This window comes from Orbicella franksi, chromosome 12, assembly GCF_964199315.1.
Source record: "Orbicella franksi chromosome 12, jaOrbFran1.1, whole genome shotgun sequence".
In the NCBI taxonomy this organism is placed as follows: Eukaryota; Metazoa; Cnidaria; class Anthozoa; order Scleractinia; family Merulinidae; genus Orbicella; species Orbicella franksi.
Window position 1 is genome coordinate 1,096,439 of NC_138156.1, and position 15,404 is coordinate 1,111,842.

General features: G+C 36.8%; 2 protein-coding genes across 3 annotated transcripts; both read left to right on the forward strand.

The window, feature by feature from the left end:
- The first annotated feature begins 104 nt into the window (after positions 1-104).
- LOC145463387 (lysosomal-associated transmembrane protein 4A-like) lies at positions 105-7,811 on the forward strand. The gene is made up of 7 exons (XM_081447137.1): positions 105-221; positions 1,681-1,783; positions 3,252-3,328; positions 3,726-3,848; positions 4,740-4,835; positions 5,651-5,758; positions 5,862-7,811. The coding sequence occupies exons 1-7, from the start codon at positions 108-110 to the stop codon at positions 5,940-5,942; spliced, it is 702 nt and encodes a 233-aa protein (XP_081303263.1). The 5' UTR covers positions 105-107; the 3' UTR covers positions 5,943-7,811.
- A 2,036-nt stretch (positions 7,812-9,847) lies between these two features.
- Positions 9,848-15,111, forward strand: LOC145463388 (uncharacterized). Of its 2 annotated transcripts, XR_014041325.1 has the most exons (5): positions 9,848-10,784; positions 10,996-11,150; positions 12,362-12,474; positions 13,427-14,960; positions 15,040-15,111. XR_014041325.1 is itself a non-coding variant. In XM_081447138.1 (4 exons), exons 1-4 carry the CDS (start codon positions 10,780-10,782, stop codon positions 13,637-13,639), a joined length of 486 nt encoding a protein of 161 aa, XP_081303264.1. In that variant the 5' UTR covers positions 9,848-10,779; the 3' UTR covers positions 13,640-15,111. The 2 variants fall into 2 exon arrangements, 1 of the variants encoding a protein (XP_081303264.1); XM_081447138.1 differs by having other exon boundaries at positions 13,427-15,111.
- Positions 15,112-15,404: the final 293 nt, after the last annotated feature.

Consider the following 15,404-nt stretch of genomic DNA (forward strand, 5'->3'; position numbering starts at 1 on the left):
ATGAAGCTCTTCCCCACTGTTGTTTGATACGTCTTTCGCCATTTGACTAACAAATATTGCTGGTTTTGGGTTTTTTTCGCGTATTTGAGCTTTGAATTTGGATAGAAATGAAGCCAAGAAGAGTATCTGACAATGTAGATGGCGACAGTTCGGTTATGAAGACATGCTGTTGTTGTATGGACGTGAGGCTCGGCACTATTGTGCTTGGATTTTGCCATCTGGTAGGTCAAATTTCGCTTTCTCTTTCTTCTTCGGTTCAACATCCGCACCACATCAGTGCTGTTTTTTGTGATGAGAGCAAGCTAAATATGGGTGATTTAGAAACTAGTATTGGTGATTTCTTTGGCTGTTTTGTTTTTTTCTTGGAATTTGTGTTCATATAATCTATAAATTAGCGTCAGATAGAAGCTTAAGGTGATTCCCTAGTAAAAGAACCCGCCATAGATTTTCGATGAAACTTGGTGTGCTGTTGTTACAGGACAAGGAGATATTAAAAACGTAGTAAAAAGAGGGGGTCACCGTGCTTGTTTTCATGCCAAAATGCTGACAAATACGGTTATTTAGGGGACTTTTGGTAATCTCCGTGTGCAACAAATAAGCTCGATTATTTTTAAATGCAGCGTGTTATATCACACAGAGTTTGACTTTCTTTGATTGTTTATTCATCTAAGTGTCGGAAAAAATGTCTTCAAATACCCTGCATTTTTTTAGTCTTTATAGGAAACATAATTTGGACATGTGCTGTTGGGCCCGTTATGTCTCCCTCTGTAGTATTTATTTCATTTGCCAAAAAAGTAGCCATAGATTTCCACCAATGTTTTTCTCAGTTATTGAGGATATTGTTATCATTGAATTTATGATATAAAAAGTAGGGGTCACCGTGCTCGTTTAAGAGCAAACGAGCATTTATTTTACTATCAAACTTAGTTTGAGGGAAATCTCTTACGTTTTGTGCGCACACGCGCTCATGTGCGCGTGCTAATGACGCAAAAATCGTGCGCAGTAGGGATGTGCAGTGCAATACTAGGGAATCACCTTAATCTTAGTTCACCTGAATTGCCCGTCAGATTTAGAACTGTTCAATAATAAGCTAAAATTTCTTTTTATCAAGTTATACGTATACCTTGTGCCGTCAATAAAAAGATACGATTGCTAAGCTTACATCACCCATTAAGTAGATTACTAAAGTTAATTTGGAGGTAAAACTGGGTTCCACCAAATTTGTTACTGTTTAAGCTTATATGTCGTATTGTATGAGTTTTTTGCTCATTTGTACTATGTTTCATTGCTATGTGTATTGACTAAACCAAAAGGAAAAACCTTGTCGTCAAATAGTGTCCGTAAAATTTCACTGAGCCATGGCAAAGAACGAAAGACACAAAGGTTTTCAAGACTCTTCTTTGTTTATAAGATAATCCTACTTGTGCACAATCCCAAGAGTCCCATGACTCCTGCTCTTTCTTAAATCCTTACATTTAAGAAGGCCAGTTTTAAAGTTGCGTGCATGTTTGTCAATAAACTTCAAGTGAAGTCAAGCTTCAGCAGGAATGTTTGCTTAATGGCTGTAAAACTTCAGTTGTTTTTCAACCAAAGGTATCATGTTTGCGCCCAATTAGAACATCCCACCAGTAATGTATACTCAGAGTAGCAAAACTCATTGATTGTGTTGTTTTTATTTAGTTGATCCACATTGCTGGAGTAGTAGTGTTAACTCAGATGCTTCTACATCCAGAATTGTATGAAGAGAGGTATTTTGAAACTTATGGCACAACCCCTCGATCAGGTACATCTTTGAGCTCTGTTGTGCAGTAGTTAAGGTTACTATAGACCTTCAATGCCCGATTTCTTCCAAAACATTTTTTTACACCAAATTCAAGAACCTAATCAGAATTTTCTAGAAAAATATTTCAAGAAAATTGAAACATAAATGAGTTATCCTCAAAAACATGATTTTTCAGAACAGTTCAATGATCCACAAACTGTGATAAGCCAGTTAGAATGTGTCAACCACTGAGTTGAGCAGTAAAAATTTTGTGTCAATCTCATCCACAGACTCCTATTTCATGATACATAGTTTATTGAGGTTTGCTTTAAAGCCTGCAAAGAAAGTATTAATTATTCCCTGAAGGTCTAAAGTAACCTTAACACAGGTAGTAGGCATCCGTCTATCCTGTTAGTGTAGCTTATCTGGTAAATGACACCTGCCCAGAATACCTAATGGTCCAGCCTTACAATGTATCTTGCTTTTGTTTAGTCTGTTTCTATGTCATTCATGATCTCCGTGATTGTTTGGTTAGAGGAGGAACATAGCATCAACACTACTTTCCTTGTACTTCTCTTTTTGGATTGTGCTGTGTTACAAATTATGTGCAAATGCGTCTCAGCCTTGAAGGGCACTTTTACTTTTTAGTTCTTGGAAGAAATGTATGCTCCTGTTTCAATAAATGAACATGCGCCCAAATTATTCGTGGAGGAAGTAAATATTTGCCTTACTGATTAAGAAGTGGAATTTGTTGACAAACAGAGGGATAATTTAGAGCTCCTTTACTTACCAGCTATCTTATGTGCAAAGTATTTTTGTCATGAGTTTTATGCAAGTGTTCCACAAAAAAAAAATTTTCAAAATCCAAAAGTTTCACGAGGCAAGAGAAAATTATGTGTCGTATTTTATGTTTGGTCCTGTTCTGTAATCTTGTCCAAATGGTCTTTTTAAAAGTGTATCATTGTTCTTCTTTACTAATGTTAAAACAAGCCCTTTTGCCAATACAGTCGACTCTCGCCTTGCGGACACCCTGCTGTTACCGACAAAATCCAGATCCCTGGCGAAAGCTATAGAGGTTTGACTGGAAATGACTCCTGCTATTACGGATTTAGGGACACTTTCGTGGTACCAAAATGACCATTTTATTGTTTTGACTCTCGATAAAGCAGACACCATGTACTTCTCACATAACGTAATTATGTAAAATTACAGTCTGCTGGTCATCATTTGTCAAAAGACACTTCAAAAGACTTCTGGAATGGTTATTTTCGCATCAATTCTTTAATACATTAAAGATTTAAGATAACTTCACAGACACTGTCTATGTTATTTGTTGCATATTAAGGGCACTTTTTATCTCACACCTTGCTATTATGGACTCTTGCTATTACGGACACTTGACGACGTCCCCAAGGATGTCTCTGTAATGAGAGTTGGCTGTAGTTAGTTATTTATTGTTGTGCTAATATTTTTTACCCTTTGTTTTCAGCTGACAACTCAGTTGCATTGGCTATAGCATTTTGTTCCTTTCTGATCACCATTCTGCTGATTTATGGTGCTATCACTGTAAGTTTGAATTCTGTTTCCCATGGCATTGGTATCACAAAAGCTACTGCCTTATATTATTAGGAGGGGTATATAATAGATCTTGCTGTTATAATGCAATTCAATTAGTACTCAAGACAAACATGCATAGCTGATGTTTAGCTCGAACCTATTGGAAAAAGATGTGCATGTTGGTCAGTTTGTTCAATTGGTTACCAAGACAACTGATAATATGTTTCAACATTCTTATAGCCTTGGGCATCATGAGGATAGATTAAAACTGAATCATATAAGAAAGAGTTTTTGCTATTATGTGTCTCATCTTTTTGATATGCATCACTACAGCTGTACATACAGAAGTGTTGGTGTCAGTTGATCTTGTCCTGTTGATCCAGTTGATCTTGTCCTTATCTTTCAGCGTCAGCCCAGTTATCTTCTACCTTTCTTCTGTTTACAAGTTTTTGATTTTTGTGTCAATCTCCTTGGTGCCGTTGGAGCAATCAGTTATATCCCTGAGCTGAAGCTCATGCTAAAGAACAATGTAAGTTTTTTGAATGTTGGGTACTTGACTTCCTGCACTTTTGGTTTCAGTGCTGGTACTTAAGAGAGGAGAATCAGGGCTTTTATTCTGATAACAATATTTTTCAGTGATTCTTTAAATCAAGAGTAAAGCACATTATTTTTAGTATTTTCAACTGATGATTCAGGTAGGATTAGTAGCTTAGGTTCAAATGCAACATTTGCTGCTTTACATAGCTCCTAAGAGTCATTTTCCTCCTTTGCTTTGTTTTGCTATCCTCCGCAACCATTGTAGTGTTTAAGGATGCAAGAGAAATGTAGACTGCCTTAGGAGTTGCAGAGAAGTTATCCACTTTGCTTGTGCAGTGGAACCCTGCCTTATGGTCACCTTGTTAATATGGTAACCTCGTTATTATGGCCACTTTATTTTGTCTCGGCGAAATGCCCAGACATTTTCTCACAAGGAAACCCTGGTAATGCGGCCACCCCATTAATATGGCCAGCCACCACGTTCTGAAATTCCAACCTGTATCATCCTTAATAATTTTACCCTGTTTATATGGCCACTCAAACTAGTTATGTTCATCTTTCCATTATTAATATTTCATACACTTATTCAAGTTTCAATTATTTTAAAATTATACATCTGCATTCCAGATGCTTAGTAAAGAAGAGTTGTTTAGAGTTGCTTGTTAGTTGTTCGTGATATATCTGTTAAGAGGTCACTCAATTTAGACCAGTCATGAGGTTTGACCCTACCCCATTAATACGGCCACCCCATTGATATGGCCACCCTGTTAATATGGCCAAATTTTCATAGCCCGTTGGTGACTGTATTAACAGGGTTCCACTGTATTGTCTCACTGAAATAAAAGAACGATTGGAGTATTAAACTGCTGGTGCATTTTTATAGCCTAACTTTCCTTTTGGTGAAGCTGTGGACAAAGTGGACATGAGGACTCTGATGATGACTGTGGTAGTGGTGTCTGTTGCCATTCTCTCAATCAAAGTAAGTTTAAACAATGTATGTTCCACCTCTCATTAAGTAATGCTAGAAAGCAGCTTCCGTGTTCACATTAAAAGTGGAGGGAAACTTCAGATCTATAGTGTAACTTAAGCCTAATTTCCACTAGCGACGCAAGCACAAGTGCGAGCACAAATGCAAGCAATAGGGATGACCCAAGTGAAAACAAAATTTGATGCAAACACAAGTACAAGCTAAATCATCCGAACCTTCCAAACTATTTAGGTGCGAGGTAATTTGGATCCAGTGTTTTCATTGGCCAAACATAACCATGTGTGGTAAATATCCTTGTGCTTGTGTTATGCCCGAGCGGTATTTCGTTTTCACCAGATGCAGGGCAAATGTAAGCATAAGCGCAAGCACAAGAAAAAGAGAAAAATTTTGATACTTGTGCGTGCACTTGTGCTTATGCCTGTGTCAAGGCCGTTTTCACAGTCAGATAAGAATTATTGTCTTTGTGCTTGTGCTTGTGTCACTAGTGACAACCAGACTTTAGGCTTATGCATTCAGAAGTAACATACATTTACACTGTAATTGGAAACAATGGCCAGTCATCGGACATTGTCTAGCCTGACTGGGGACTTGACTTGTCACATTTGATCATGTTGAAATAAACTTCAGTTTCCATGCTCTTGTTTACTCTCAGTGTGCACCTCACTATATATTTAAGGAACTGTTATCTAAAATGATATGAATAAGAACTGTTTGTTGACAAAGGTAGTAAATTTAATATGTGACAAAAAACAAACTTCAATGTACTTTCAAAATAATTAATATGCTGTATAAAATTTATCTTTCAGGCCTATTTCATTGGCTGCGTTTGGTCATGCTACAAAATTCTGGTCAATTTCCGTGTGAAGCAGGCCACCAATGCATTCCTGTTTCATGTTCAATCAGATGAAAACGAGGTAAATGTTGTTCAATGTAATGAAGGGCGTATTCTCTTACTCTTTCACTATATGGTGATCTGTCCAGCAAAGATTTACTCAGTCTAATACGTTCTTTCTTCAGACACAGAATCTGTTACCAAACTATGAAGATGCAGTGAAGGACACACCCAAGGAGTCACCTCCTCCCTATACCTCCAACTAATTTATCTTCTGTAACCTAGGCAACAGCCACGTCATGTTGTCAACAATCCTAAACATTAGATGATTGTATTGCAGAGATATTTGTTTTTTGTTTTTTTTTTCTTGTCTGTAGTATTGAACTTATTATAACTGGTTGTAAAGAACACTTAGAACAAAGGTAACTTTAAAAATCTTGATATTTGCAGTAGAGATCAGTTCTGGATTTCTGCAAAAAATTCTTAGATTAAGGTGGCTGAACACAGTTTTTGATACCTGTGTTTCATTCACTTTTTTCTCTAAAACCCTTGATCTCTCGGTTGCCAAAAATGGCAGCAAGCAAGTTAACAACACAAACTTTGGTTTTTTGACGGTTAAGCTGACGTATGTGCCGTTGCCATGGCAACACGAATAAAAATAAAAGGCCCTTATAATCGCTTTTGTTTATTTGTAGAAAATCTAGTCATTAGATTTTCTTTATAATTTGCATACAACAAGCTTGTAACGATTCTCACAAGTTAACACCATTTTGCTAATAATTTAACAGAGACATCTTTCATTATCTCTTGTTGAAGGTTTACTGGAATATCTAGAGTTTCCTTTGTTTAAGTTCAATTATTTTCAACACTCAGTTACTTATTTCCTGAAGTATTTTCGTGCCAAATTCCGTAAAATTCTAATGGGTGGTTCTCGAGAAATAGGCATATTTCCGAGAGTGCAAATTTTCATTCAATCGCAATTTTTTGACTTACTATGCATGCGCTGCATTTAACTGGGTTCTTTCGGTAACAAAGAAAAAGCTAAAAATTGCTGAGTTCTTTGCATCTTTACCTTTTCTAACATATATTTGTGATAAAAGACTAAAGCCATCAATACACTGCATTCAATTATAGAGAAAAATAACACAGATACTGCGGGTGTTGAGTAAATAAAATGATTGCTCAATTGATGACATGTTTGTTTTTTGCAATCATTGTGCGTGCGCTGAATTGCATCAGCAAAAGCGCGTGCGAAAATTGTGTTCGGCCACCTTAAGGAACTGATTATAGTGCAGAGAAAATCTCATACCTGATGCTTAAGGGAGGAGAATTTTCATGCTGATATTGGAGTTCGAAGTGTTTAAGTTCCAAGCTTCCAGTGGAAACATAATAAGAAAATAGTTTTAGTTTTCTTTAGTTCTAGGCATAATGAGGCAGTAAAGAATTTTTTTTCCTTGAAATAGCAGAACACAAATTAATATTTACCTGTAAGAAAATTAGAGCAGTTTTACAACCAGAACTAAAATAATTTCACATATGGCTAATCACAGTGCACTCCAACAGCATGAGGAGCCAATTGACACAAACCCTCTGCCATGGGAAAAGGCACACAATGGCTGAGAAACATGTTTTTGTTGGTAGACATGTGTTTTATAAATATTCTGAACACCATCAGTAGAAAATAGTTTTAAATTTGTGGTCTTTTGCACTTACACAAATTTATTCATTATTGTTTTTTTTTTGTGGCAACTTTCAGGGAACTATTAAACTTTTAAGACTTAAAGATAATGGAGACTGAACCTGTGGCTGTGTTGTCATTAGGATAATAAGAACTTTTACTCTTAGCTTAAATAAATGGGGAAAGATGAACACTAGGGTTTCCAAAGTGCTCTGCAGACATTGCTTCCCTTAATTAGGGCAATGGCAGTGCATTTGTTAGATTTGCAGTTGTTCCCTATTCATAGAGATGTAGTAGCATTGTTTAGTTTAGAACACATATCTTCCGTATTTGATCAATAGATGTCTATACAAACATAGGAAGGGAAGAGTATGTGTGGCTAACAGATAGTGAAGCCAGTTAATCAAGTTGTAGCAAGGGACACTTTAATTTAAAGACCATTAAAATGTAACAATAGTAGAGTTGTTCTCTGTGGTTTTTTTCTTTGAACTGGTGTACCACATGCTAAATACTGTTACTGGTATTTAAATGCAGCTTTCTGGAGTTGATATTAATTCTTTTTTACAATAACTGTCTAATTTCTCACGCGCTGATTGGCTCATTTTTATCATCAATAAGAGTACAGACGGATAAAATTTTAACTTATGCAAGCTGTCAAACTGTCAACTTTTTAAGCAATGAGATTTTATGGTCTTTTTTAAGGAGCTAATCAAAAAGCGAGGAAAGCTATTGACAACGTTCCCATCACTTTGAATAAAATTCACTTATCTTTGTTTACGGCAAGTTTACGGCGTTTTTCCCCTCTTTTATCCCTGGCATTTGACCATTTTGGGGTCTTGTTATTGTAAAAAAACAAATTGACGTCAGTTTTTTATGCGTCTGTCCTCTTATTGATGATAAATTTCGTCATAACATTGTCAAAGTTTACTGAAGAACCACTTGCCTGCAGCTCATGGTTCCACGGCCACTTTGACAATGTTATGATGCAATTTATCATCAATAAGAGGACAGACGCATAAAAAGCTGACGTCAATTTGTTAAATTGAATAAAGGCATTGTGATATAAAAGTATGAGAATTTTTGGAATTTAGTTGAATAATTCTTGCAATATTGACTCTCTGCATTATCTATGAATCGTTTGGGTGCCATAATCCTCAAATTTCATCAGTATAATTGTTTATCAAGTGATAGTATCTAAAGTTTGCAATTTCTAAACAGCACAGAACTTCAATTTTCACAAAGTTTTTACTGTGTATGTGTGAAATGCACTTACAAACTATGTTGTGACATGTTGCCCATGTTTCAAGTAGGAGGTATAACTAATCAAAAAGCGAGGAAAGCTATTGACAACGTTCGCATCACAAAAAGGGTTCATTTGCCTTGTTCTGTGGAGGCATGATTTTTTGGTGTATATCCGGATTTGTGTACAGAAGTGTTCTTGCACAAACAAATCCCTATGTCTTTGAGTGAGAGAAAACAAATATTACTTTTCAGAAACCTTATCATCTCTGTCTCTGTTCTCCCATCAGAGCAAACAATTTTTTATTTACTCCCATTAAGGCTACCTTCCTACACAGATAGAAGGCTAATTTAAGATGGCTCAAAAAACAGTTCCCAGCACTTTCCAAGACTTAGATTTTGATTGGTCGTTGTAACCACTCTTTATCAATTTAATTTATTGATGCTGCAAACATGGTAGCCCAAACATTGGTGAACACGTTCTTATAATTTTCGTGACATGATAGGTTACCACAGCAACAGTATGACCTGCTAAAAATACCCTTAATTATAGCTTCAGGGGCTAATAATTCAAAAACACGGTGAAATTTTTTTTATGTTATCAAATTTTGATTAGCAGGGAAAGATGCAATTTTTGGGCAAGTGGATGTAATTTTTCTGCTTTGTGTTGAAAAGGTTGGGTGCTAGCTGATTGAGACTTTCGATCAATCGATCATCGATTGACCAATACCAGTGGACCTATTTTATCAATAGACCATTTTCGATCTATCAAGCCAAATTGGAATATGTCGAAAGTGGCCTTTTTACGATAACTGGAGAAATTCTTGCACACTCATTGGCTACTTTTCGTTGTCAATTTAACAATTTGACGTCAGTTTTTGATGCGTCTGACCTCTTGTTGATAAAAAATTGCATTGTAACATTGTCAAAAAAACTGTGGAACCACGAGCCCTAGGCGAGTGGTTCCGCAATAAAAATGACGCAAACATTGTCAATAGCTTTTCTCGCTTTTTGAAAGTCCCTAAAATCTCATTGGTTAAAAAGTTGACAGTTTGACAGCTGAAAATTGAACTTGAAAGCTTGCATAAATTAAAATTTTATCTGTCTGTACTCTTATTGATGATAAAAATGAGCCAATCAGGGCACAAGAAGAGGACAGATCATAAATTTATAACTTACGCGATGTGTCAACGAGTGTGAGTGGACAATTTGACAATTTGTTATCGTAACAAACAAATTGAAGTCAGTTTTTCATGCGTCTGTCCTGTTATTGATAATGAATTTCGTTATAACATTATCAAAGTAGTCTGCTGATCCCGGCTGAGCTATCACCTTGTGGATCCACAGCTACTTTGACAATGTTATGACGAAATTCATGATCAGTAATGGGACAGATGCATGAAAAACTGATAGATTGCTTTCCTGATCATAGGTTTCCATCGATTGGACACCCCGCCCTGGGTCTCTCGGTAGCAGGAGGTTTTGCACCCCAATCCAGTTCATTCTGTCTAAGTTGGAAAAAAAACATAGACTTTCGACACTTTCTCTTCATTCTCACTCTTCATGAATGCTGTGGCCGCTCACTCTCGTTGTGATGGGTGCTAACCTAGGGGATACTCCCAGAAAAATTTGGTGGGGGTGTGCGGCCCGCTTCCCAAAACCCTTACCCTATTTGTGACCAAAATCTGCGATTTTTCCTACCCTATTTATGACCAGACCAAAAATTTGATACCCTATTTATGACCGTTGCATCTGACAACCCAGTTGCCCTAAACACAATTTTTGAAGGGCTTTTGTTTATGGTCTTATCGATAATGATGAAAAAGTAGCTTCCACTACAAAACAGACCCAATTCAAGACTAGAGTACAAAACCATACCCTATTTAAGACCACAATGGCCAAATCGATACCCTGTTTATGACCAAAACGGCTGAAAAAACCATCCTATTTTGCCCATATTAGGGAGTATCTCTCACCCGGCCTCTCAGCCGGGGGCTTACTAGTGGTGTGCGTGGCCTTGTTTGAGACCTGGGACTGCTACCATATAAGGGTAAACGTGGCTGACGACCTTATACTGTAGATTCACATGTACTTTGCACGGAGGAAGCTGGCGAATTACAGGCTATTATTGGGTTCAATCTTCGTAGGTGGAAGCGAGAAAGAGATAGAGATCAGAACTTGGGAATATGAGGTAACAAAACAATAACGTCCACCATCGGCTTCGATTTTCTGCTATGATTTGGTTTTTCTACTGTTACAAATTGAAGCGATGGCTCCTGATCGTACTTTTTAATTGTAAGTCTCGACGAATTAATTTCAGCTTACCGACTTTTCATATTGCGAGCTCTGGATGCTTGTGTATAATTACGACAGTGTGGAGTGTTTTTGTTTTGTCTTGCAAGTGACTGGATAGAGTCTGGGTTTCATGTCTATCAAGTACAGAGCACAACCCAAAACAGACGAAAGTTTCGTCAGGTAGCTAGGGAAACTTGCGGAGAGTCTATGGAGCCACCAAATGACAATTTAATAATGTTTGGAGAGATCTCTGGATTGAAAGGTAAGAATTCCTCTTCTGACTATTTAACAATTATTCCATGAAACCGCGTTGGATATGAAGTGATAAATAACCAACGAGCGCGTAGCGCGAGTTGGTTATGATCACTTCATATCCAACAAGGTCGAATGGAATAATTGTTTTAGTATATTCTTAATCGGGTTTTTGCCGCCGATTTTTATTTCAACAATTTTACAGAGCGGAAAATTTTTAAACTTGGCGCACTGTTTTCCATATAAGGTAAAACTCCGACTAATGGCTCATAGTCGGAGTTTTTGAGCCAATCAGAGAGCTAGAAATGCAATAGTCGGAGCTGAGAATATACTAATGTTTAGATATTCTGAATCTCTTAGTACCTGGGGATGGACCATTATTTTTTGAGGGGAGGAGTGGGGAAGGGGGGGTGGGGTGGGGAAAATATTACCAAAAATGAATTCCTGCACAGCAAAAACTGCTGAAAAAAATTTATGCAAGGGGAGCAATGGGAAAAGAATTGGGCAAGTGTTTTCTACTCTCTAGGTCCTGTGTTTGAATTTTTTTAAAAAAATTCTTGCACAAGCTATTGCCAACCAAAAAAAGTCATGCACAACCTGAAGGTGAGAACCAGCCCCCACTCCCTCAGAAAAGAAAAAAAATTTTTGGTCCCTTATGGCTGCAGGTTTTCACTGTCATGCCATCAAAAATTAAAAAAAAAAAACCATTCAATAAATTAAGTCAGGAATGATAGATAATTGATATATAAACAACCTCTCCAAGATTTAGGTCTGTGCGGTTTTTCATTCGCACATTATTCAGAAAAGTGTTTCACCCAAATTTATAGAATTTTGTTTGGAGAGACCATGCTGGTCACCCTCGTAGGGGCACCAACAAGGTGACTGTAAAGTAACAGTGAGAATTATCTGCCATGGAGTTTTGGTATTGAAATGGAAGGTTATTACTCTTGAGCTCTGACACATTGAAATTGATATTTCTTCTAGTGCAAGAACTGTTCAGTTAGCAAAAACTTGAGCTATAACTCATCTTTTGACCTGCACAAGAGCCTTCACAAGCCGCCATCTTAATGTCATGCAGTGCATAAACTTGGAAATTCAAACATGCTCTACAACAAAATGAAGAACCCTCTCAAGCTCAAATGTTGCAAAATGTCAAGTTATTAGAGGGTCCTATGTCTAAGAACCTTAGAGTAACTTGTACCATACTTCATCCCATTTTAGATCCAGTTGTATGTGTAATTTGTGCTAAACAGGCCAAGATTGATGCTGTTGATTCAGCTAACAAGGAGTTCTTCCATTGGATCAACTTTCTTTTTGTCAAAGGTGACTACCAAGTAAGAACTGTGAGTCATTTAATTGATAGCAAAACTGTTTTGTTTTGTATTTTTATTCTGTATATAAGGGTAGCAAAAATAATACAAATTACAAGTTGTACTGACAGAAATGTCTCACTAGTTATGAATGTACTAAAAATTTAGTACCCAGATTGGTTGGAATTATTTTGAAAAATTTATGCAGACTTCCAATAATGTTTGGAATTCTACAGTGATTTAGAGGGTGTCATAAGTCTTAGACAAACTGCGTGGTCTCCTGAAACTGTTCTCAACTGAGTGGTTTCTAAAATAAATTAAATGTGGGAAGTCCCATAAACATTATAGGTACTTAACCAAAATGCATTGCACTATAAAATAATAAATTTCTTCAACTAAATGATTCAAGTTATATCTTTAATCAAGTTGGAAGCAGAGATTCCAACCCTCCCAATTTGATTGGGAGACTCCTGATTTGATGTGTTGCCTCCCACTCTCCCGATTCTTATCAAATTCTCCCGATTTATCATAAAATTGTGAAAACAAGGGAAAAAATGCTATTTTTTTTGTGATGTATTACACTTTCTTCTCATATTGTCTCACCCAGTCTCTCACTGCATGTTGTGCAGACTCATCAGGCCAGCAGTCTTAATCCATTTAGCAGCTCCAAAATGGCAGACAAGCATGACCAAGACCCCTTAGAGACTGGCGTCTTTGGTATTTGTGTTAGCACCTTTGGTGCTGCAAGAGTCTCCCTATTTTCCTTCAAAAGGGGTTGGAATCTCTGTGGAAGCTAAGATTTACTCACACAGTCGGCTCCCTTCAAGGGGTAGTAACTGTTATTAGTAACTTGCAACAGACTCAAAAGTTTGTCACTCCAAATTAAAGTAACAGGGCACATTACTTTCATGATCCTAGAAATTAAAGTGTTAATTAGTAATTAAGAACTGGTGTTATAATCATGTTACCTCCTTAGAGGCGTGGTTATGGAAGTCTGTTATTAACTGCAATGGAGCAGGAGCTTAGGCTCAAAAGGCTGAGACCAGTTAGAGTTGAGAGTGCTTTGAAAGCAGTGGAATTCTTTAAAGCTCAAGGCTACAGTCAAGTAGGAGAACCAATAGACTGTGTCTTTTCTGGTTCTGCCTTGTTTAAAACTTTACAAACAATGGAGAAATTCCCAAGAACTTAATTATCACAAGAAGAGTCTGTGTCCTTCCTGGGCTGGCCTGTTGTATGTGCAGAAGATGTAGCTGGTCTCACACCTGTAACTTAACATCCCAAGACAAGTCATCAGTCATGTTCATGAGATATGGACATGGAATTTTGTCTGCTTAAGTTTGAAAATTCATGAAAAAGTTAACTTCTTTAGGGGCTGATTTATGGGGAATGGATTGGGTGGCTAGCCACCACCCTTTTGGAGGACCAAAAAATAATAATTAAGTAAAATTGAAGAAGAGTGAGAATTTTATAGCAGAAATAAAGACAAACACCTCAGACAGGTATCTCATTGTATTTCTACTTTGTGACATTACTAGTACTTCTGGTGTTTACATTCCAGTTCTTAAATTGCAACATTTTGGGGACATGCTCCATTGATTCTGCAACATCCTGAAAAATCTTGGATCTGCTCCTGTTCTTTCCTGAAGGCATGTTGGTATGACATGTGCCATTCAAGTGTACTTAACTGCTGCTCGTAACAGAAAGTATATACAGTCAAACCCGTATTAAGGTGGCTCAAAGCAGTTTCTAAGCACTCTATATCAGTTGATGCTGCAATCGTGGTTATGAATCAAAAAACTGTCCAATCTTTGGTGAACATGTTGGTGTCAATTCTGTAGCACAAGAAGTTACCAACAGTATGACCTGCTTAAGAACCCCCTTAATTTTAGCTTTAAGTGCTAGTAACTCAACGAGCTTGGTGACCCCATTTTTTTATTATCGAATTGAGTTAAGCATGATAAGATGCAACTTTTTACAGAGGTTAAAAAATTCTGTGGAGGGTTCAGAGCCATCTTAAATTTTAGAGAATTAAATGTCAATTTATTTTTTTACAAACATGTCTCAGGGCATGTGACTTCTGTAGTTCATAATTAAGATTACGTATCACTGTTTTCCTGATTCACTTGTCACAAAAATACTATTATCCTTTAAAAATCACATGCTTTACACTGAAGTTATTTTTTTTTTCCATCAGGTTAATTGCTTAGTGAACCTGGAATCACGTCAGAACAATCATAATAATTGCATGTTTGAATATTTTTATCAGTTGTCACTTACAATTTCAGACTCTTTTCTGTCATTGCTTTTTAACACGGATAAAGACAACAAAAGCCCTCATCTGGATGACCAAAAGGTGGCCATGGCCACTTATTAGAGGTGGCCAGGCAATAGAGGTTTTATTGACAGTATTTTACTGACAATAATTTCGTGACTTTGATACCTGGCTGCCTAATAGGACTTCAACTGTACTATGATCCTGTCTCATATGGTGCCAGGCTCCACACCTGAGTGTACAAATTGACATATTTAATTTTTTAAGCTACTTTATTACTTTTCACTAACTTGACAATGATATGACAATATCTAAAGGTGGTGCATTTTTAATATTTTATTCTTAAATATTTTTACATTAATCTTAATAAATAGCAGGTCTAAGAAAAGAACATCAACTGTAAAGTTGAATTTGTTTACAGAGGTTTTCCCAAGAGTTGCAAGTGAAGGGGAATTTATTTTGGTTCTATCAAAATTGAATAACCAGGAGATTAACAAATCACCACTACTACCAACATCCACAATGTTGGGGAATTCCAAAATTCTTAAACTTTCAGTTTCATCTTTTTACAGTATGTCTCAGTTTGGAAATTCCTAACATGTTTTTTGCATGTTGGATAACAAATCACTTTTAGTCATAACTTTAAGAGTTGATGAGAGAGTCGAGGAATATTTGTCTGTTT

Coding starts and splice junctions, on each gene's coding strand:
- LOC145463388 (XM_081447138.1), top strand. Junction 11,151..12,361: donor AGAGATCTCTGGATTGAAAG/GTAAGAATTCCT, acceptor ATCCCATTTTAG/ATCCAGTTGTATGTGTAATT. Junction 12,475..13,426: donor TTGTCAAAGGTGACTACCAA/GTAAGAACTGTG, acceptor TTACCTCCTTAG/AGGCGTGGTTATGGAAGTCT.
- LOC145463387 (XM_081447137.1), top strand. CDS start 108: ATGAAGCCAAGAAGAGTATCTGACAATGTAGATGGCGACAGTTCGGTT. Junction 3,329..3,725: donor TGATTTATGGTGCTATCACT/GTAAGTTTGAAT, acceptor CTTATCTTTCAG/CGTCAGCCCAGTTATCTTCT. Junction 4,836..5,650: donor TTGCCATTCTCTCAATCAAA/GTAAGTTTAAAC, acceptor TTTATCTTTCAG/GCCTATTTCATTGGCTGCGT.